The sequence below is a fragment of the Numenius arquata genome, chromosome 24, assembly GCF_964106895.1.
Source record: "Numenius arquata chromosome 24, bNumArq3.hap1.1, whole genome shotgun sequence".
NCBI lineage: Eukaryota > Metazoa > Chordata > Aves > Charadriiformes > Scolopacidae > Numenius > Numenius arquata.
This window is the reverse complement of record NC_133599.1, coordinates 769,519-791,805: the sequence shown is the minus strand read 5'-3', so window position 1 is coordinate 791,805 and position 22,287 is coordinate 769,519. Positions and strand designations below refer to the sequence as shown.

The 22,287-nt window shown below is 58.5% G+C and overlaps 1 protein-coding gene across 1 annotated transcript; it reads left to right on the top strand.

The window, feature by feature from the left end:
* Nucleotides 1-353: 353 nt before the first annotated feature.
* On the top strand, nt 354-16,712 carry WNT2B (Wnt family member 2B). The gene is made up of 5 exons (XM_074163514.1): nt 354-517; nt 13,168-13,388; nt 14,912-15,189; nt 15,610-15,874; nt 16,483-16,712. The coding sequence occupies exons 1-5, from the start codon at nt 354-356 to the stop codon at nt 16,710-16,712; spliced, it is 1,158 nt and encodes a 385-aa protein (XP_074019615.1).
* Nucleotides 16,713-22,287: the final 5,575 nt, after the last annotated feature.

Sequence of the window (22,287 nt, the reverse complement as noted above, 5' to 3'; positions counted from 1 at the left end):
ATTTGGCCACGGCCCCCGCGCTCCCATCCCCAGAGCGTCCTCGCCCTCCGCGCAAGGACCTCCATGGCCCGGCCCGGCCCCGCCGCCCGCCCCGCGCCGCTCGGGGGGCGCCGGCCCCGCTGAGCGCCCCGGCCCGGGACCCCGCGGGGAGCCCCGCCGCCCGGCCCGGCCCTGCCCCGCCGCCCCCCGCGCAGCAGCATGCGCCTGGGAGCGGGGGCCCAGCCGGGGCTCGCTCAGCAGCGCGGAGCCGGCAGCCGCGCCGCGGGGCCGTGACGGGCAGTGCCCCCGAGGGGAGCGCGGGCAGGACCCCCCTTCCCGGTCATTTCTCCGTCTGGATCCCGCCCCGGAGAGATATGCTCAGCCCAAACCGCCTGGAAGCGTCTCCTGGGATTGCCTTGGCCCCCGGGCGTGCGGAGTGCGGAGCCTTCCCTCGGACGGCGGGCGCGGCCCCCCGGCTTTGCCTGCCCCTCGTCCTCCTCCTGCTCGCCCTGACGCCCCGCGCCGACTCCTCGTGGTGGTGAGTCCCCGCGACGGGCCCGACGGGCCCCGGGCCGCCGCCGGCGGGACCTGCCCGCGGGACGGGGACGGAGCGCGGCCGGGGCTGGGGCAGGGGCGGCGGGAGCGCAGCGAGCTCCGCCGAGCCGGAGCCCGGCGCCCGGCCGCGGGAGCCGGCGGGGAGCGGCCGGCGGTCCCCGGCTTTCCCCGGTCCCGGCCGGGAGCCCCGCGGCAGGACGGGCTCGGGGCTCCCCCGGCTCCACCTGCACCGCGGCGGCGCCGGCTCCCGGGGAAGCGCGACCGGAGCGGCGGAGGGGGAACGGCCCGCACCCCCAATCTGCCGCGGGGCCGGAGGTTTCCCCGGGGCGCTGCCGCGCTCCATCCCCTCGGACACCCCGCGCCCCGAAAGCGCCGTCGCCGCTCGGTTCCCCCTGTGCCCGGGACTTGCCGCGGGGACCCCCCCCGGCTCCCGCCGCATCTGCCGGGGCGTCCAGCCCCGCACGCCGCGGCCGCCGCAAAGCCATCCCTCCCCGGGCAGGGAGCAGGATTAGCCCCTCGGTGCGGTTTAGACCTGGGAACGGCGGCAGCGAGCAGCTTCCCCGATCCACCCTCTACAATCCCGAGATCTCCTCGCGCTGGAGCTCCCGGATCCCTACGGGATGTGGCGTGGCCCCACGCACTTGTATTAATTACCGCTTCTAATTAGCAAGCAAGTTGCTGCTCTCCCTCATTTGGATAAGATGAGGCTCTGTAACAGATAGAAATGATGCCATAGAAAATACCAGCCTTCTAGAAATTAATCTCCTCCTGTCCTGATTCCTGTAACAATGAAAATTAATATGTGCAGAGCGAGAGTAATTAGGAAAACTGGGAATGTGAAGTTTCCTAAGCGACCCTGTGCTGCTTCAGTTGTTCAGTAACACTGGAGAAAAAAATAGTTTGCTGCAGAAAAGTTCTCAGTGTCCTCCACCCTATAAAAGTCCTCTCTAATCATGTGGAAAACACTGTTTTCCACGCCAATCTCATCATCGTTAGCACATTGCAGTGGATGAAGCAGAACTTAATCAAATTCAGCCCATCTGCCACCGAAAGAGAGCGGTGGTTTCTGGAATTCCTCAACTACTGTGGAGCACGTTGCAAGGGCCTGGGAGCACTTAATAGTCCTGCCGATAACACGAGTATTCCTAGTGTTTGAGAGCACGTCTGGGCGTGTGGCCGTCATGGCCAGGCTGGCATCCCTGGGAGAGCAATCCCAGGATGAGGAAGGTGAGCAGGAAAGCTGTGGGGTGGCAGGGAGCGGGGAGCCCAGGGGGATGTGCTGCTCAGGCACAAAAGGTGCATCGTGTGAGGAGCAAATTCTTCCAGAGCAGCACAGGCTTCGGGGGGCACACACAATACAATAGCAATAGCAGTGCTGCTCCCGGCCATGCCCGGAGGAGATCTCCTGCAGCCTGATCAGCCCACGGGGAACTGAAATCACTGGGTGAGAAAATGAGTCACCGTCGGCGAGCGTCAGGTCGCTACAGGCGCTGGCCTGGCTGCCAGCCCCCACATCTGCCCCCACCCGCCAGGGCAGGCGAAGACAGGGCAGCGTCTGTGCGGAAGGTGATGCTGCCGATACGCTAAAAGCCAAGGAGGGAAGAAAGAGTCTTAGGGCAGTGGAGAAGTTGGGTTATTTCACTTCATTGTCCAGGAGGCAAGAGAAGGGGAAGCTCGTCAGAGCTGAGGAGTGGGGGTGTGGGTGAATTACCTGGACAAAGACAAGATGCCGAGTAGTCACAGCGTCACCTGGGCAGAGCTGGGCAGTTCTGGTAACACACTTGGACGTTGGCTGAAGGGTGAAAATTCTTTCTTTAGGAAGAGCATGAAAACCACCTATTTTCCTTGCTGCCATACCCATTTCTCTCCATGATGACTCCACTGCGGTGTCTGCCCTAATCCCAAACGCCCGGCTCTTCCCGACAAGCGGGAGGAAAAACCAGCCACATTTTCAGCCTGGGTAGCTGTGGCTTATTTGGAGGAAGCTAGATTTAGCTCCCGCAGCAGTTTGTGTTCTCGGCTTGCAGCCTGACTCCCCGGCCGGCAGCCTCTCATTCGAGGGGAGTGGGGCAGCCCCCGGGGGGCCGGGGCAGGAGCCCAGCCTGGGGGGGCCGGAGAGCTCCCCTGCACAGCCCAACTGCCTCCTCAGCCGAGGTTCAGCCGCGCACGATGCCTTTGAACGTTTTTGGCACACAGAAGTGGTCCCAGGGACCTTAAGTACATGACTTCTAAACCAAAAAAATTAGAAACCAAATACATTAAACTCACATTTTCACGTGTTTTCACATTTTTCGATCGTGCTCTCTCTTCTGTAGACCAGAACATTCCTTAGAGAAGCCTTCATTGAAGCGAGCGCTGTTCTGCTGGACGTGTCAGTTCTGATAAAATAGCATGTTTAGATGAAATTGTGTTTTACTGAAAATGGTCTCAGCCAGCTGTGGTTTGGGAAAAAGTTATTCAGTGATTTACATAGGTTTCCAAGCACATCTTTAGCACTACTGATATTGCAGTAAATACATTTGGTGGTGCATCATCGTTCCTTATTTTTATTATTATTGCCAAATTCTTCTAGGGATTCACACACAATAAACTTGTGGAAATAGAGGAAATGCTTCTCATTTTCAGAGTTGACTTTTAAAGTAGATTAATAGAAAAAACTGGGTCGTTCTGATCACAGTACATGGAAAGGAAATATCAACCAAATGTTTCTTCTAAACAACTGCAAATTATTAATTTTCAGTGACGTCAGGCGCGGCCCGCGCCACCTCCCAAAAACGCCAGGAATTGGTGAACTTTGGCGCCCAAGAAAGTGTCCGTGAGTGCGTGTGCTCGGAGCACGTAGCGGGACGAGCAGGGTTTGGGCGGGCAGCGGGGATGGGCTCGGGCTGGCCCTGGGTGCTGGCGCGGTTGTGGCCAGCGGCACTGGCCGGGCTCGGAGGCCACCGTGGCCAACCACAGGGCAGCCCTGGCTGCGGGGAGCAGCATCCGTGCAGGAACGCTCCCAAACTATAACATGTTACTTAGCAACAAAATACCGGCTGGAACACAGGCGGAAATTAGGAAGGAATGTACCGGGAAAATCCCTAAATCCCGTTTACGCTTGGGCGCAGTGGGGCGGGAGACGGGCATCCTGCGGGGCCGGCGGCTCTCCCGGGCGGGCAGGGCTGTGCCCTGCGCTGCAAGAGCACGGCCAGCCCCAACGGCGGCCTCTGAAATTCCTTCCCAAAGATTTGGAAGATTAGACTAAATGTTGCTTATAAACATAAACTGTGCAATAAACAAACTTGGTGTAAATAACTAAGTAGAGTTTACTCACTATTGAGAGCCCCGCTGGCTGCTCTGGTGTGGAAAGCCATTTCAAATTGAAGGTTTGGTTAAAGAAAAATGTACACAAAGCCGTACGCACACACCCCCCTGCACCCCACCCTCACACATACCCACTTGCCTGAGAGCCCGCATGAACCCCCCCGAGCCCCAGGCGCACCAAATCCTCGTTAGCTAACTTGTTTATTGCTAACCACAGCCCTTGGAAACTACAAATATTTAATTTCATCTGGCATTGGAACAGATGGGAGGCATCAGGCTCCCAAAGAGATAAAACAAATCTGTGGAAGGAAGACCAGCGCGAGCTTGGGCGCGGGTCGGGGAGTGCGCAGGAGCTTGGTGGCCACATGGAGCTCCTCAAGGCCTCGGTGGGTTTTGGGGGCTCCTGGGGATGCTCACAGTGCCCGGCAGGGACTCTTAGGGATGCTCTATCCAGAGTCAGACAGTGCCGTGCTCCAGCTCCATCCTCAGCCTGGGAAGGGGGTTCATGAGCAGGGAAGATGCCCCGAGGGCAGGGCATGAAGGAGGAGACCCCATTGCACCCTCCTGCTCAAGCAACCCTGGGAGTTGGCATCAAGCCCTCCCTGAGGTCTCCCCGAGGACTCCCCCATGGGACGTGAAGAAGGGGCGTCCCCACCACAGTGGGTAGAAGGAGCAGTGTTCCCGCAGCCGAGCCTCCCCGGGGCTGGCCACGCGTCCCCGTGGTGGCACCGGAGCTGGGTCCCAGTGCAGGTGCAGTGGATGGGCACAGAGTGATGGAAAACTCCAGCCACCCGTACGCGAGGATGCAGGAGAGAGCGGCTGGTTTAAACAGGCATCCCACTGAGGTGTGTGGGAGGGGAAATAGCATCAATAGGAATGTTTGAAATTAAGCCAAGGGAAAGACAGCTGCACGGAGGAGCTCCACCGCCCTGTAACCCTTTGGGGCACGCGGGGGTGTCGCTGCCTCCCCTCCGTGCCAGCCCCAGCGGGGCAGACCCCCAGCGCCCCGGGGGGGGGCTTCGCTAGCAGAGGGTCTGGCAGCTTACATGGTGGCTCCGAGGGCTGCGTGTCCGTCGCTCCCGATGCCATCCTGCGCCGTGGATGAGCCATTCCCTCCTCGGCGCCTGTCCCCGCTGCAGAGCAGCCCCCATCCAGCCCGGCCCGGCCCCGGGGCCACCGCAGGCGAGGTACCGGGGGGACTCACCACCTCCAAGGGCAGAAAACGTGCAGCGCTGGGGGCATCTGTGGGGCTGCGCAGCGGCTGGAGGTTTGTTGTTGCAGAGCGCTTTGCATGGCAATAAAAGCAGGAGGTCAGCGACCGGGAAGTCTTTATCCCGAGGCGCTCCACAGCCCCGGCTGTCCAGGCAGCCGCACTTTGAAAAATCAGTTTTAAAGTAACGTCAGAGTGATGGAGAATGAACCCTGTGGCCTCTGCAGCAGCCCTGGTGTTCGTGGCTGGGGTGTATTGAACAGATGGGTTCTCTCAGTCACTCTGTGCCGTTATAATAAGCCTAATTGTGTTTCTTAGTTCATTTTTCATTAGGGTCACTTTCACCTATAGGAAATCTTTCTTACAAAGAAATGCAGAAGGAAAAAAAAAAATCCTTCTGCTCTTCCAAACTCATTAGCTTTTGCTGTTCCTAATACCGATTTCAGCAGTGCCTGCAGCCCACGGTGAGGAGACCGGGGCCAGGTCCTGTAGGAACACGCAGCCTCTGCTGTGCACAGCTCGCACCCAGCACAGGAGATGCCATGGACCAGAGAGGAATCATCCATCCTGCTCTGCCCCAGAGACTGTCTGACCTCCCCCCCGCCCAGCAAAGTGCTCTGAGATTTTGGGAGGAAAAAAAATGATACTTAAGGATAAAGCATGGTTTTGATGAGCAATTTGTACTGTATTCATACATCACCAACACTGCCACCGAGGAATAGCTTTCACTCAGCGCTGAGCGGGATTTTGGCCATTATTGCAGAAGGTACTGGAATCCTTTTCTCCCTGTGCTTCTATAACCTCCCACCCTCGCCCCTCCTCTGGCTCTGAGGCTGCCCGAGCGCTCGGAGGCTCTGCTGCCCCCCTGAGAGATGTTCTGCACACACCATGTCTCGCCTTTACACCACAACAAGCACAACAGACCTCCAAGATGCCAACAGCAAACCCTCCCACGTCAGCTGAGGGGATGGCGGAGCCAGGCGCTCATTTGGGTCCAGCTCCCCAGGACTCCAGCATCTCTCAGACAATTCAATCCTTCCCATGGAATCCACATCCCACTGACCGCAGAGGGGGCAGGAGACCACAGAGAGGGGACCCGACGAGGAACCCGAGGCACAAGCTGGAGCAAGGGTGACACACAAGAAACAGAAGGACCGTGGTGCAGAAAAGGAAAAATATGTCCCTTGGATGGCACTGGCAGTGGCTCAGCATTATGATATTAAAAATTATTCAAGTGAGACTAACACTCTCAACATACAGAGTAGTGGCTCTAAGTGAGGAAATTAGGACTATTAATCATTCCAAGGCGTTAACAATTCCAGCAGGCCAGGATGGCCCCGTTCCTAGTGGGGCTTAATAAAATACTCAGGGTTTATAATAATAAAATAATATCTCAAATGTCTGTAGCACCTTGCAACCCGAAGTGCTTTGCTGTTGGCTATAAATTGTCTGCCCACAGCCAGGGAGAGCGGAGGAAGGAGAGCGCAGCATCCTTGGGAAGTATGCGAGGAACTCAAGGAGGTGAAACGCTGCCAGGCGCGTTGGAATTTGCTCTTTATCAGGCGAAGAGGCAAGGGTGTTGGATCTGATCCTATCTGAACGAGGTGTCTCCAAGAGCTGCCTGGGGCTTTCCACCTCTCACCAAAATACAGATTCCCTGTCGACTCAATGGGAAGGGAAGAGGACAGGAGCCAAGATGGTTTGGCAGCCAGGGTGATGTTCGGGACTACCGAAGTGGTTACAAGAGCAGTGGGGAGGGGAATCTGTTTTCCCAGGGGAAGGACCCCAGCAGCCTCCGATACCCCTGAGAAGCCAGACCATGGTTGCATGGACCAGGGTGCACCAGAGGCTGAGCATCTCCTGCCCGAGGAGATGGGAACCGGGGCTCTGGCAGCTGTGTAACGTGGCCAGGATCAACACCTTGATGCTTTTCTTGCTTGTTTTTTTGATGTTTTAAACATGGTTTGGTCAAGTTCAGCACCCTCGAGCGCTGCACTGCCCATCACCACGCAGCCCGAGGCAGCCGCCTGCGCCCCTTTACTGCCAGGAACAAAAGAGAGACCCCGTTAGCAGCCCCCGGGAGCAGCCGACGTGGCCGGGGGTGCAGGGATTTAAGCTGCCCGAGCTGTCGTAACCACACTGAGAGCCCCCTGCACTCGGTGGGGGGAGGCAGCATCGCAAAAGGCAAGTTCTCAAGCTGAGAACCTGTCAGATGGGATGGCAGAGCCGAGCCTGCTGCCTGTACTGGGACCCGCTTCAGGTCGGAGGAGCATCTCAATGATTCCAAAGCCATCGAGCTGTCAGGGTTCATGGCGCTGTGTGTGGCCAGAGCACCCCCTGCCCCCCCACACCCTCCCATGCTTCTGTTCCCTGCTCTGCTGCCGAACCAGGAGTTACAGAGAGTTTGCAAAATGGTTTTGGGATCCTTGGGAGGAGAGAAGCCCCGGGAAGGAGACCTCTTAACCTGCCCTCGGTTTTCAGCCATGGAAAAGGATAACCAGAGGCAGCGGGGAATCCTTGTGGAATCAGTGCTGGGCACCCAGGGCTTTCTCTCAGCATATAATTAACCTACGATAGTCATCAAAGATAAGCTCAGCTTGCATTAATCCAGTTTAAAATTGTGCCTTTAATGGCACTGGTGCAACCACAATTTCCCCACAGTGGGAACTTCCAGCATTTCAGCAGCTGCTTTAATCCTAAAGCAGAGCCCAAATATTTCAAATTTTGAGATTTGCCTGAGAACGGCAATTCCAAAAATTTCCCTTTTGAAATCAAGTAATGCTCAAATAAGTTTTCCAATGCCATATAAAATGGGGTAAAATGAAATACTGGATACAGCAGTGTGTCTGGTACAAATTTCATTAGAAACTTAATTAGAGCACTAACATATTTCTCAACAACATCTTGGCGTTACAGAAAAGCAACAAACGAGAGCAAGTTGCGATTCCACTTAATTTTACCCATTCCTGTTAAATCTTTTAATCAAAACCTCCTTTTCAAAGAGACATTTTCCACCCGGTATCTTCTCACAAGCCCAGAAAAGTGGCGTGACCACAGCTAAGCCTCCCCAGCTCCGGGATCTCTGGGGGCCACCGCAGCACAGGGGGCAGCCGTGGTGGCCATTCTGCAGAGCCAGAGCATCCCTGCAGCCTGGGGGAGCCGTGGCCAGAGCACCCCGCACCCACACGCTGGGAAAGGCTGGCATCATCCAGCGAGATAAGCCCTGAGCCAGCACCAGGAGGAAACATGGAGCCTTCCCCATCACTGCAGCACCCGCAGCCCTGTGATGGCTGGTATTTCCATACAACGCTCACCCCAGCCCCATGCAAAGCAAGTGGCCACCAGGCTCCACACGGAGACACGAGGAATGGGGCTTTGCCTCCACCGCGCTGACTTACCTGCTCCCACAGAAATCCCATTTCACCGGTGGCTGGTGGCGGCCGGAGCTGGGTACACACAGGGGCTTCGCTGCCGATGCTTCTCTGGGACTGGAGACCCGCACCCACAAACCACTGGGTCATTAGGGTCTGAGCAATTAAGCAAAATTAGTGCCAGTAGCCCTAAGTTACAAAAAAAATATAATTAGTATCTGTAGGTGACCCAGGTGTATATTGCAACGAGCTGGTTATTTATAATGAAAGGGAAACTGAATTCCCCTTCGCAGCATCCTCCTGCCGGGATCTCTAGAGCTGGGGTTCCCTCTGGGCACTGGTTTGGCAGCGCAACCCCCAAGCCCCCATAAAGGCAGCCTGGAGCTCCTGGGGCCTGGAGATCCCTCAGCAGCCGGTCTGCTCGCCTGGCCAGGCTCCCGCTGGCACCTTTGGGACAGGCTGCTGGAGAGGGCTTCATCCCCCAACAGCAGCAGTTCCCGTCTGCCAGTCACTGAGGTGCCCCCGGCTCTGGCCACGCTCCTTATCCCCCCATTTGGGAGGGCAGGGGCTTCGGTCTTTCCTATTAAAGAGCTGAGCAACTGGGAAGCTCCATCCACTGTGTCAGGGCCAAAAGCATGGCTTCCTGATCCGGAAAGGGATTCTGGCACAGTGAAGACTGAGAAGGAACGAGGCGTACTGGGATCTGATCCTTGGGACAAGACACAGCAAATCCCAGGAACTCACTGCCCACACAGGACTATGGGGATCCTCTCCTAAACCACAGCGGGGAGAGCGGCTGTGGACGGGAAAGCCCTGACTTTGACCAGAGCAGAGGGCAGGGACATGGCATGAGCCCACGGTTCTGCAAGAGCACCCCGAGGAGTCTGCGAGTGCTCCGGGACGCCGGGCGGACTCTCGTGGGAAGCGCGGGAGCGGGACACATGCAGCGCGGAGGCAAGTCTTGGAAGGGGGTTAGCACAAAATGCCTGCTGCCAAGTAAATAGATGCGTCTGCCTCCGATTTGCATGTTTATCTTAGAAGCAATTTAGGTTTCTCCTTGTTTACAAGAGTCGAAGTCAGCAGACTCTTAGGACAAGAACAACCACTGGGAGCCAACATGTGACAGTTGTCTCCTGTTCCCCGGCGCGTCGGGGCGGCTGGCGCTGTCGGAAAAGAGCTTCAGCTGCGCCCGTGGATGTGCCCGTGTGAGAGATTTACTGGCAGAGAGGAGGAAGGCGAGCAGGAGTGAGGAGTGTTTCACCTCCTTTACCTCCGAGAGCACTTGCCTTTGTAACACGGTCTCCAGGTGCTGCTGCTGCACCGTTGCTGCTTGGGGGTGGAAGGCAGAGGTCTGGTGGCACGCGTGGTGGCACACGGTGTGGAGGTCTGGTGGCACGCGTGGTGGCACGGCATTTCCCTCACACCCACCTCCTGGCAGCTGAGCTCCAGGAGCGAATGGGAGATGCAGCCCGCTGGTGACGGGACGCTGATGTGCAAGAAGTGAATGATGCAGCGTCAGGGAGCCAAAGACCGTGGGAGGGACCGGCGCCAGCCCCTCTGCCTGAGCTGAGCAAACAGCTCTGCCCCGAGCAGGAGGGCGATGCCAGGGCTCTGCAGACACGACACGAGGACCTCACAGGAGGCAGCATCCTGTGGAACCCCATTTGACAGGGTGGGGGATCGTTATCCCCACATGCACTTAATTATCCCTCCCTCCCAGCTCCTCCTCGCTGCGGGCGGCTCCTGCTCTGCTCCTCCTGACCGTGCAGAAGTCCGGGCCCGAGCAGCCTCCAGCATCACGAGCAGTTCCCTCTCACAGGCTTTTGTGAACTTAGGGCTTAGGGTGTTTTTTTCCTGCTCTAAAAATGCAGATTCCCCAGGAGTACAGCATTTCACAGAAATTTGCCACTTCCAGCACAACTTCATTTTTTAAAAATGAAGTTCTGATAAAGCAGCTGGGGACTTCTCAGAACATCCATTGTCTTTCCTATTTCAGTGTTTTTAAAATGTCATAGATTTTTAGAAATAAAATCGGAAGGGATGCTTTAATCAATCCAAAACAAATGTTTGGGTTTTTTCCCTCCCAAAATTCTGCTTGGCAGAATTTTCTGATGTTCCTTGTCTCGCTCCGTTTCAGAGTAACTGAACCCAACTGGAGCATTTCTCACGAAAGGGAAGGTCTGGGTCCCGCCGAGATAACCCCACCCTTTCCGAGACCCGTGAGGAATTGTCCCCCTTGTGCCATGCCATGTTCTAGTGCCACAGCAATGGTGGGGTGGGTTTCAGTATGTGATCTCGGATGGAGACCTGTAGGTCAAATGCGCTGCTTGTTTGTGGCCACGAGCAGGGGGAGACGCAGCCCCTGACCCCGGCGGGGCTGTGGGACCCTGCCCGGCGAGGTGCTCCCTGCCCTTGGCCCCGCTCTCCTTCCACTTTCCCCTGCTGATAGTGTTTGCTCTGATCTGGGTGTTTGGCAGGAGCATTAACGAGAAGTAATTAGCTCGCGGTGTGAAAAAGGGAGTGCCTGGTGTTTATCTTGTCTGGAGGGTTTCCCTTGATCTCAGTCTCCCGGGGGATGGTGTTAAGTCAGGGCTTTATCTGCCGGTTCTCCATCGTAGGGTCCCTCCGCTGCCAGCCCTGCCCACAGCCCACCACCAGTGCCACAAACCAGTGCCACAAACCAGTGCCACAGCTGGGCAGCGCTGGAGATGGACAGGGGATGGGGTCCCCAGTGAGGTCCCCATCAAAGAATGTTTTTTCCTTTCCCAGCATCTCCTTTCTCCAGAGCAGAGGAGCTTTGGGTGCTGCTGCAGCCCCAACCCTGCGACGCCGCTGCCCCCCCGCAGCCTCCTCCCGGCTCTCGGCCGCGCAGGCAGGGACACGGCAGCCATCCCCGTCCTTGCTGGCACCAGGCAGGCTGGGCAGAGCAAATTCAGGGCCAGGGTACGTGGCCACGCCGCCCCACAGAATCTCTGCATCCCCACTCAATCCCACTGGCCTGTGCCATCCTCCAGCTGGGGGGATGCTCCTCCGCCCCACTCACCGCGGGGAGGAACCGGCTGCCCTCACAGCCCAGCACGAACGAGGCAATTAAACACCTGCAGTCGGCATCACTCAATGAGCTCCTGTTGGCTTTTCTTTCCTAAACGGCTTCTGCCATCGCCCTTCTCCCACTGCTGCAGGATGAAAGGCTGATGAACCAGCCTGTGAAAATAATGCTCGCGGGCCCTTGGTGCCGGGGCTTGAAAAACCATGGGGAGCTGGGTTTATTATCCTCAGCTCCAGCCTGAGATGACCTTGTGCTTCTGCCAGCGTTCAAACAAAATATTTTAAAAGAGGGAATAGATCCCACTGCTTTCTGTGCTCGCAGGGCTTTCCTGAGCCCACGATCTCTCTCTGGGGCTGATAGAAGTGATAGAACACGGCCAGAGAGAGACAATGAAATATTGCCCAAGCTTATTGCTTTTTATTATTATTAAAGGGAGGTTCTTCCTTCCAGTCGGGGGGGGCTGAAAAATTTGAATCCCACCCAAACCTCATCCCTTCCAGCCAGGATCACGGCTCTGTGGCAAACATCATCCTCCGGCACGAGCAGCCGCTGCCTGGCTGGGGCTGACCGGGATGGAAAATTCCACATTGCCGCCATTGCCCGGGCTGGTGCGAGGCTGTGGGGCGCGGGACAGAGCTCGGGGTCCCTCCCCCGTCGCCGTGGAAGGCTGCCCGTGGGGCTCAGCCAGGCTCTACCAGACTGTTGTTTGCGCATTGTCTTTCTGCTCCAAGCTCCCACCCTCCGCTGCAGGGAGGGGACCGGGATGCAGGCAGGACACGGGATGCAGGTGGGATACGGGATGCAGGCGGGGTACAGGCAGGACAGGAGACGCAGCGTAGTCCTCCTGGTTATCCAGCTTCAGGGCACAATCATAAAAGTTCACCAGTGCAAGAGATGCACAGAGAGGACAAGATAGCTGGGGGATGACAGCGTGAAGGAAGACTGCAGCAACCAGAGATGAAGGTTGCTCCTCTTTCTCCCCCACCTGAGCATCGCATGCCTGTGCCATGGACCGTTGTCCCCGCCGTGTGCCCCAGCCAGGGTACGGGCTGGAGGCAGCGCGGAGCCAGCGCTGGCCACGCTGGTCTCAGCCGGGCTCCATCCTGCTGCGCTCAGCAGGGCGGGCTGGGATGTGGGGAAGAGGGTGGGAGGGAGGGCTTGCACATCAGCAGGTTTCTCCGCTGCCTCCCCAGGAGCTCAGAGGGAGCCCAGGCTCTCGGGGGCGCAGGTCCCACAACGTTCAGCCCCCGGAGCTGCCTGTCCCTCGGGGGAGATGGGCTCTGCAGACCGACTGCTCCCCCCCGCAGCGCCGCATGCACAGAGCAGAGCTCCCCCCCGGCCCCCCGCCCCGGCTAGGGGCTATTTTGTTAAACACAAAGAGCAAAGCCCAGCGGCTGTGATGGCTCAGCAGTGCCCTGTCCCCACGTCCTGCCTGTCTGACCCTCAGCAAGCGGCATGTTCCATGGCTCCCCCGTCCTCCGTCCCGGGGATGCTGCAAGGAGGGCACCCGCTGTGGGGGGCACCCTCAGCAGAGCCCAGAGCAGCAGTGACACAGCTAGAGAGAAAAGAGGGAAAAATGGGCTTCAATGTACAGGGTGAGGGCCTGGGGAGGCAGAGCCCCGCACCTTCCCCCTCCGCGGGCAGCAGGTGAGGTCCCCCCGAGGTCCCCAGTAACGCGTCACCATTCTCTCTGGCAGGTACATCGGGGCGCTGGGCGCGAGGGTGATCTGCGATAACATCCCCGGGCTGGTGAACAAGCAGCGGCAGCTCTGCCAGCGGTACCCCGACATCATGCAGTCGGTCGGGGAGGGAGCAAAGGAGTGGATCCGGGAGTGCCAGCACCAGTTCCGGCACCACCGCTGGAACTGCAGCACCCTGGACCGGGACCACACTGTCTTCGGCCGGGTCATGCTGCGAAGTAGGTTCTGCCCCATCCCCTTCCTGCTGCCACGTGCCTTGTCTCCCCAGGAGAGTCTCTCCTCCGTGCCCGGTGGTTCGGATTACTCCCTGAGGAGAGCTTTGCCTTTCCCTGTAAATTAATCAAGCAGTAATGGGAGCAGAGCACCGCGTTTGAAATAGCTGCACCAGCTGAGATGGAGCAGGGGGAGCACTGGGGGAGAAGGGGGAAGGAGGAGACACCTCCGGAGAACAGGCTCGTATGTAAACAGTAATGGGATATATAAATATTTGGAGAGCAGGGTTGGCCAGGACTCAGCAGTTCACGTGGGAACTGGCTGTTCCCTTGCATGGCGAGGGAGGCAAGGCAGCGCCGCGGCTCCAGTCCTCGCTTCGGGCTCCAAGGTGGAGGAGAACCACGGCTGCGGGGCAGCCACCAGCCCCGCACGACCGGGAGGGACCTTCCCGCGCCAGGTGAGGGACGGGCACAGCGAAAGCAGGGACATGCTCGAGGAGCAGAGAGGAAGGGCGCGATGGGGACAGGGACAGGGTCGGTCCCCGAGCAGGAGCAGCATGGTGGGCTCCGGCAGCGAGCGGACCCCGGGAGCACATCCAGCCCCGTGGCCTCCAAATCAAAGGCGGCTGGGAAGAGCCGTTCCACCGGCCAGGAGCAGCTCATATGGAGGACATGTGGGCGCCGCAGGGGCGGCCGGGGGGCTCACTCCCAGCTGGCGGGGGGATGGGGCTGCTGCCCAGCGGGGCGGGCGAGCAGCAGAGCCTGGACGCCAGACCCCCGGCGAGGAGCCTGCTGGAGCGCAGGGGGCTGTGAGTGCCAGGAGGCAGCGCTCACCCCGCCATGCTGCAGCCTGCCCCGTCCCAGTCTCTCCGTCCCCGCCACGGCACCGTTATCCGCCCGCATCCTCGCCTGGCGAAGGACGGGGAATGATGAAAGCTCCTCGCCACAGCCCCATCCTGCGAGGCCCAAAGAGAGCTCTGCTCCCTTTGAAGTTGCTTTCAAAGGCTCTCAGCGATGAAGACGAACATGGTTTTGATTTGCAGCTTCTTTTACAGCATTATAAAAACAGCTGCGAACGCGGAGCAGAGACATAAAATAGCAGGCGGCACGCTGTGCCGTGCGGGGAAAGCCAGGCCCAGCCGGAGCTGTGGCCAGTTCCCACACTCGGCATTGTCCCAGCAGGGAGGTGGCAATGGCTGGTCCATCCACCTCGGCACCGACAGGCACCCAGAGGGTCCCCGAGCCGTGGGTCACCGAGGGGACTGGTTGGGCAGCCCTAGAGCAGCCCGACACCCTGAGCAGCCGAGCCCTGAGGCTCAGCACAAAATTCCCCTTAGTCTGAAAGGTGCCGTGGACATCGAGGACAGACTTGGTGGCCACTAGAGATGACTGGGCTTGACTCACCCATGTGCAGGACAATCTCCCTCCCAGCCATGAAGGTCCCACCATACCGTGCCCCGCGCCTGGGCGGGCTGCGGGCGCCCGGCGCAGCCCGGCACACTGACTCCCCGTTTCTCTCCCCACGGCAGGCAGCAGGGAGGCCGCCTTCGTCTACGCCATCTCCTCGGCCGGCGTGGTGTACGCCATCACGCGGGCCTGCAGCCAGGGCGACCTGAAGGCCTGCAGCTGCGACCCGCTCAAGAGGGGCCGCTCCAAGGACGAGCGCGGGGAGTTCGACTGGGGCGGCTGCAGCGACAACATCAACTATGGGATCCGGTTCGCTAAAGCCTTCGTGGACGCCAAGGAGAAGAAAGTGAAGGACGCCCGGGCGCTGATGAACCTGCACAACAACCGCTGCGGGAGGATGGTGAGTGCAGCCCCCGAGCCCATGCCCGGCCATCCCAGCGGGACCCCCAGCAGGGGACGGGGCAGCGGGAGCAGCTCAGCCCGTGGAGGGGGACCTTGGTGGCCGCGGAGGGCAGGTCCTGCTGCAGACGGGGACAGGACCCTTCCCTGCCTTCCCGGTACCCCCCTGCACCCTCTGCCCAGGGATGGCCCCATGGGGATGGCAGGACCCCGCTTACCTTTGCCTCCAGCACATGTCCTCGCTGGCGCTGGCATCAGTCACGGTGGGGATGTGTCCTCCGTAGGCAGCCCCATCCCTCCCGTCAGCAGCCCAACCGTGCGGGCAAGGGCTAGTAAAGCTGCACCGGGGATGAGCAGAGCCAGGCGTGATGCCCGATGCCCAAGGCGGCCGCTGGTCCTCACGGCGTCCCTCTCCCCACAGGCTGTGAAGCGGTTCCTGAAGCTGGAGTGCAAATGCCACGGGGTGAGCGGCTCCTGCACACTAAGGACTTGTTGGCTGGCAATGTCAGATTTCCGAAAAACGGGGGATTACCTAAGGAAGAAATACAACGGGGCCATCCAGGTGACGATGAACCAGGACGGCACTGGCTTCACGGTGGCCAACAAGAACTTCAGGAAGCCCACGAAGACAGACCTGGTGTATTTTGAGAACTCACCTGATTACTGTGTGATGGACAAGTCAGCAGGTAAAAACCCCAGCTCCAATCACTGCCCAAACGCGGCTCTTCCTCCCCTCCTGACCAGTCCAGCGGCTCCCGGCCAGTCCAGCCTGGCAGCTGGCAGCTCCCACTGGCAGCTCCCACTGAACCCCAGTCCCCAGTGGGGTGGCACACTGGGGAGGGGGGGTTGTCACCCAGACCCTCAGCGGGTGTCGGTGCTCACTGGGTCCCCACAGCCCCTCACGCCTGCGCAGACAGGACTGGGTTTGTCCCCAATCCCCAGGGTTTACACCAAAGATCCAAACCCATCAGGCCTCCCGCAATGACTGTGCTCTGGGCAGCAGCGGGGATGGGGCCACGCAGAGGGTCCCCAGAGCTGTGTCCCCGGCCGGGCTTGCTGCAGCCCATGCCCGTATGAAGCGAGCACAGGCTCCACGACCTCTTCCCGCAGCCTGTGCCCGGCCTTTGGGTGCCACGCTGTGGCACGTGCTGTGACAGAGGAGATTTCCCCACGGAGGCAGTGGTGCCCGAGGTCCCCACAGTAGATCCCCAACCGTAGCGGGGCTGGGGGGGAGGCAGCGTTTGAACGAGATGGAGAAGGAGCCCCCCTGACCCGCTCTCCCTTCCCTCTCCAGGCTCCCTGGGCACGGCCGGCCGCGTCTGCAACAAGATGTCCCGCGGGACGGACGGCTGCGAGGTGATGTGCTGCGGGCGGGGGTACGACACCACCCGCGTCACCCGCGTCACCAAGTGTGAGTGCAAGTTCCACTGGTGCTGCGCTGTGCGCTGCAAGGAGTGCGAGGACACTGTGGACGTGCACACGTGTAAAGCACCCAAACGGGCCGAGTGGCTGGACCAGACCTGAGGAGACGGGAGCGCGGAGCGGGGAATCCACTGCCACCCCCCACTTTGTGCCATTTTTTAAAACCCTGTGCCCTGCGGGCCGTGACATTCTGGGAGCTGTAGTTCAACTGCATGGCTTTTATTTAATTAATTTTGCAAAGCACTAAAGAAAGGACTACATTTCCCAGGAGGTACCGTGGACCCTTCTATTTGCTCAGCAAAACTAATCCCCTCCCCAGGAGGAGTCCTCATCCTCGCTTAAACTGTGAAACTGCCGCTGCCCCTTGTTCTCTTTGCCAAGGGACAGCGCTACCCGTGCGGACCTGGAGTCGGGAGGCGATGGCTGAGGAAACCTGCACCTCCCCAGAGAATTTACATTGCAGTAAAGTTTCACCGGCAAAAAAACCCCACTAGTTGAGAATAATCCACTCTTGCAGAAAGCGTTCTTGCTTTTACTACTTTGCAAGGCCAGAGGAAGGGTGCTGCGAATCCCTGAGACGCTTCCCGAGCCCCGCGTTTCGCTGGAGCAGCCCCGGCCCCGTCGCCGACCCCGCGGAGCGAGAACAGCCTCTGCACGAGGTGTCTCCCCGTCTCCCCGCTGAGGCGACAAACGGAGCTGGGACTGGGACCCGAGCCCCGGGTGACTGCACAGAGAGAGGGGCCAGCCCTCGGTGCTGGCAGACACAGGGGGCGAGAGAAAGCAAACAGAATCTCTGAACTTACTGGTAGGTTCTGAAGTCAACGGATACAGCAGCGTCTCTGTAAAACCCACCTGTATGTTGTGTATACTGCTTACTATTTTAAGTCAAAATTCATTATAAACCTATATTGGAAAATTATGTTCTTTGCTTCTTGAATTCCTACACAATTGCCCCACAGCGGGAACCACCCACAGCATTTCTCTGCCTGCTGGTGGCCCCCCAGTCCCTAACGGGGCTTAGAGAGAGGTGGGAACACACTGTTTAGCAGGGCCTGTAGCGATAGGACAAGGGGTAATGGTTTGACACTGAAAGGGGAGATTTAAACTAGACATAAGGAAGAAATGTTTTACTCTGAGGGTGGTGAGAGCCTGGCCCAGGTTGCCCAGAGAAGCTGTGGCTGCCCCATCCCTGGAGGGGTTCAAGGCCAGGTTGGAGGGGGCTTGGAGCAACCTGGTCTGGTGGGAGGTGTCCCTGCCCAGGGCAGGGGGTGGGACTAGAGGCCTTTGAAGGTCCCCTCCCACCCAAACCATTCCATGATTCCATGCTTGCCTGCAGCTCCTGTCATCCTAAAGCACAGACCTCCCCATCCCGGGAACCGGCCGTTGTTTCCCACAGAGCAGAGCCACGGAACCAGCAAAGCCCCTGGGGAATCCTTCATAATCCTTCATCCAGGCTGATGCCAGAGCACGGGGTGGAGCAGGAGATGCTAGGTTAGGATTCAAATCTTTCCTGTAAAAAAAAACCAACCCAAATCAAGTATCTGAAACTTAAACTATCAACTAAAACGGAAGCGGCTGAGAGGAGGGGCCGGCGGCTGCAGGGCTGCCAGCAGGTACAGGAGATCAGCCCCTCGCAGCTCTAGGGATTTCCTCAATTCTTTTTTCCCCCCATCTCGGGCAAGCAATGATTACAAAGATGCTTTATTTAACGTACAGATATTTTACAGAGTGCGGTCCAAAGGTACCGATCCACACAAACAGACCTAACGCACAAGTCATACAGTTGAACCTGCAAACGAAACTCACCCGGGTGAAACAACCTCCATCCCTGCAACCCCCGAGCACCTGCTGAGGCTGACGGTGCTTCTGCACTTCCCTCCCAGAGCTCGGCTGCCCATCGCCCGGGGCAGGGGCCGCTCTTCTTCCCGCCCAGGACAAACGTTAGTTTTCCTAATGTTGCCCATCATCGTGCCGATGGGGGGGTGAGGGTGGTTCACGCGTTCAAAGCCAGTTTTCATGGAAGTTACAAGTTCACAACAGCACGGGGGAGGGAGAAGTCAACAGCAACGTTCATCTGTGAATACTTTTACCCGGACTCTGATGTTCCGGGGGGCGGTGGGAGTTCGGGGGGGGTCGGGGTTTCCCAGGCAGGGGGAGCTGCGTGGGCAAAGGGGGCTGGGGGGCTGCTGTGCGAGGGCTGAAGGACGGGCAAAGCAGCAGGAGGGGATTAAAGCAAAGCAGATTATTCTGGTCCTAAGCCACCCATCGGCTACTGCACAGAGAGCATCTCTGAACGGGGATTTCACCCAATGGCCCTAGGAAATATTAGCTGAAGTGGTGAGAGAAAACCACTCTGAAAACCACTTTGATGGGAACTGCTCAAAGAATGTAAAGAGCCCACCATGGGCCAGATTAGAGCCCCTCCCTCCCGGCCAGACCACCGAGATCGCTCAGGCAGAAAAAGGATCTTCAGTAGAGCCATGGACAAGCAAAAAGGTGATATTTAACAGAGCTCTTAAAACAGTCACAGGAGTCCCACCTCCCCCCTGCCTCCCCCCCCCTTTCTTACAGAATTAAAGCATCTCCCGTTGGAGCCCGGAGGGACTGAGCAGCACCTCACCCTCTGCTCCCGCAGAACCTGCCTCGAGCCGGCGTTGACCTGGGAGGCTCCGGGTCTCACCCCGGGCCCTCCAAAACCCTCTGAATTTCAAGGGGAAGCGATTTCCCCACAGATTTGCTCTGTCTCAGCTGTGCCGAGGAATGCGGGCAGGTGAGCGGGGTCTGAGCCAGGCCACAGGCATTCCCAGCCTGCCGGAGCGCAGCATCCCTCAGCGCGCCGGCTGATCTGCCGGGAAGAGCTCCCTCATTTATCTTCATTACTGCTCCACCTACCAGCAATTTACCACAGGCTTTAAAAAAATGCCGCCCCCTCGGCAATCAGTCCAAGCCTCCCCCCTCCTGCTCCCAGAGCGGGACACGCTCCGTGCGCTGGGGGGGACCCGGTCCCCGGGGACCCGAGGGCAGCCCTCGGTAAAGGTTTCCTCCCCTCCGCAGCACCCGGGGTGTCCTCCAGCACAAACACCGCTCTGCAGCAGAGCTCCAGGCCCTCCTGGTGAGTGACACCTTCATCAGCGGCTGCTGCCAAAATACCTCTTCCCTTTGAACGCAGATGTTCAACGTTTTAAAACAAAAGAGAAGATTCTCGAGGACGGGTTTGTCCTGGGTTTGCTGCCTTCCCCCCTTCCCGTGTCATCACCGAGATACTAACGCGGGATGCCTTTGGTGGGGTAACCACAGCTGAGAAGGCAACAAACCCCCCGTAGCCCCAGGGTCCACTGGCCCGCTGGGACTCCCTGTCCCCATCAACATCCCACAGCACATCCGAGGGGCAAAAAACCCCCCGACGCAGGGACCAGCGGCACCGAAGCCCCCGGAGGATCCCAAGAATCTTGAGTCCATCCCGCAGGAGAGGTGAGCGATCCTTCTGCAAAGGGCCACACGAAACTACGGTTCCTCCTTGTGTGTTAACAAGCAATTAGCAAAAGCAGAACGGCTGGAAATGAGAAACCCGGAGCTCACCCCCAGGGCTCGTGCCAGGCCACGGCCCGTCGTGGGCTGAGGGAGACTGAGGGCGGTCTGTGTCCCCCCGCAGCCGCCCTCACAGACTCGTCCTCAGCAGATGGTTTCCATCTCCACGCGTTTGTGAAGGCTGCAGCCTCGTCAGGAAACACTCAGCTCCTCTCACAAGCCCCTCTGAAGTAATCCGCCCAAAACGTGCAGGGAACCTTTTCTGCAAGATCATCTTCTAATTACCCTCCAGTCAAAAGCATGTCTGAACTCGAGGACAAGGAGCAGAATTAATTGCTTAATGAGCTTCTGAGTAAGTTACCTTCTCTGAAGCAGCTGGACAGGACACACGGGAGAAGGCAGAAGGCACTGGAAACACGGGATCCACGGAAATTCAGGGTATTTCTCTACTAAACCACGTGTGAGTGAGAGCGGGGCTCGGCGCAGGTGACACCACTGCTTTTTGGGGTGGATGCGGTGATGAGATGGATGAAGGTTTGAGCCCCAGCACCACGGGGGGAGGGGGGGTACACACTGCTCCACCGCAGCCCCCGTGGCTGCACCGGGCCCCTTACTCACCATCATGATCACACACACCAAGGGCTTCACTCCTGCTCGGGGGTTCATCTGCTGTCACGGGTCCAGCTCTTGGGGACAGTTTACTGGGCCATTTTCACTGAATTTGCATAACCTGGCAAGATCCGGGGAGCTTCCCCAGGGCAGGTCGGGGGGGCTGTCACTGTGCTGGAGTCCCAGCTGTGAGTCCCTGCAGGAGGAAGCACCATCCCACAGCGTCCCACCCGGTGACTGGTGACAGCCTATGGCCAAATTAAAGAAGAAATCAAGGGGTTCTTAAGAGAAGGGTCCGGGCTGCTGAGGCCGCGCTGTGATTGCACAATTCCGTGCATCCAGAGTCAAAGGGAAATGTCACTGGCCAGAAATAACCACGGCAAGAAGGTCCCCGGTGGAGACACGCGCTCGTCATGGTGGATGCACCCCAACTGATGCAATAAGGGGGTGCCACCCAGCTCTCCCCAACAGCCAGAATCACCCAAAGGCCTACCGAAAAGCACAATACAACCATCGAAGCTGGAAACGAGGAGAATAATTCCAAGCACACGAGCAGCACATCCCTGCTCACCCCCTTCTCCCTGAGTGCCAAGGGCTGGGGGGCACAGGGACGGGAGGGAGCCAGGAGACCAGAGATGGAGCTGGGGACGGGCGCTGCCATTCTCTCTGTCTGCATTCATCACAAGCCGGGTGAACTCAGACCACAGAAGGCGGTACAGAGAAGCCCACTGTGCTTGCTGCCATCGGTGTAACTGATGTTTGGATTTCAGGCCCACGAGCAGATGGGAAGAGCCCGTATATCACCGCTGCCCCCACACAGGAGACAGAGGGGAGGGGCAAGTCTGTCCTTTATCTCAGCAAAACGGGGCGAGCCGGGTGCTGCCCGGAGCACGACCCCCCCTGCTCTCTCTGCCTGTGCCACCAGCGCTGGCCTCGCTGAGAGCACGGCACTGGGGCTCATCTGGTCCCTGCTCCACAGCCCAGCCCACCCCGCGCCCCAGCGCAACCTCCGGTGGCTCCAGCAGCACACCCCGTCCATCCATCCATCCGTCCATCCATCCATCTGTCCATCCATCCAAGTCCGAGTGGTGTAGCCCCCCCAGCCCATCCCCTGCCCCAGGGGCAGGGCAACCTTAATGTATGTCTGTACGAGCCCCGTATGTCCGTCTCCTCTTCTCTGAGGGAGTTTGCTCTCGTATTTAACCTCTCCATCCCGCTGGCACCGGAGGCGGATGATGCAGCTCGTAGAGGTGCAGGCGCTTCTCTCCCCCTCCCCCTGGAATCTTCCTCTCCTTGTGGTCCTTGGGATTCACCCAACGTTTCTCAGAAAAAAAAAGAGGACCTCAAGACAAGTATGCATTTAATAAGTAGTGAGACAAATAAGCTCCAGTTATCCCAGCAGAATTACAACACCAGAGAACAATTTTCTGCATTCCTCCCAAGGCCTGAAGGAACCCAATTGCCTGCTCTCAGCCTAAATAGGTACCAGACACCAAGTGCTCCATAAGCAAACAGAGCCCCCAAAGTGCAAAAATGAAAT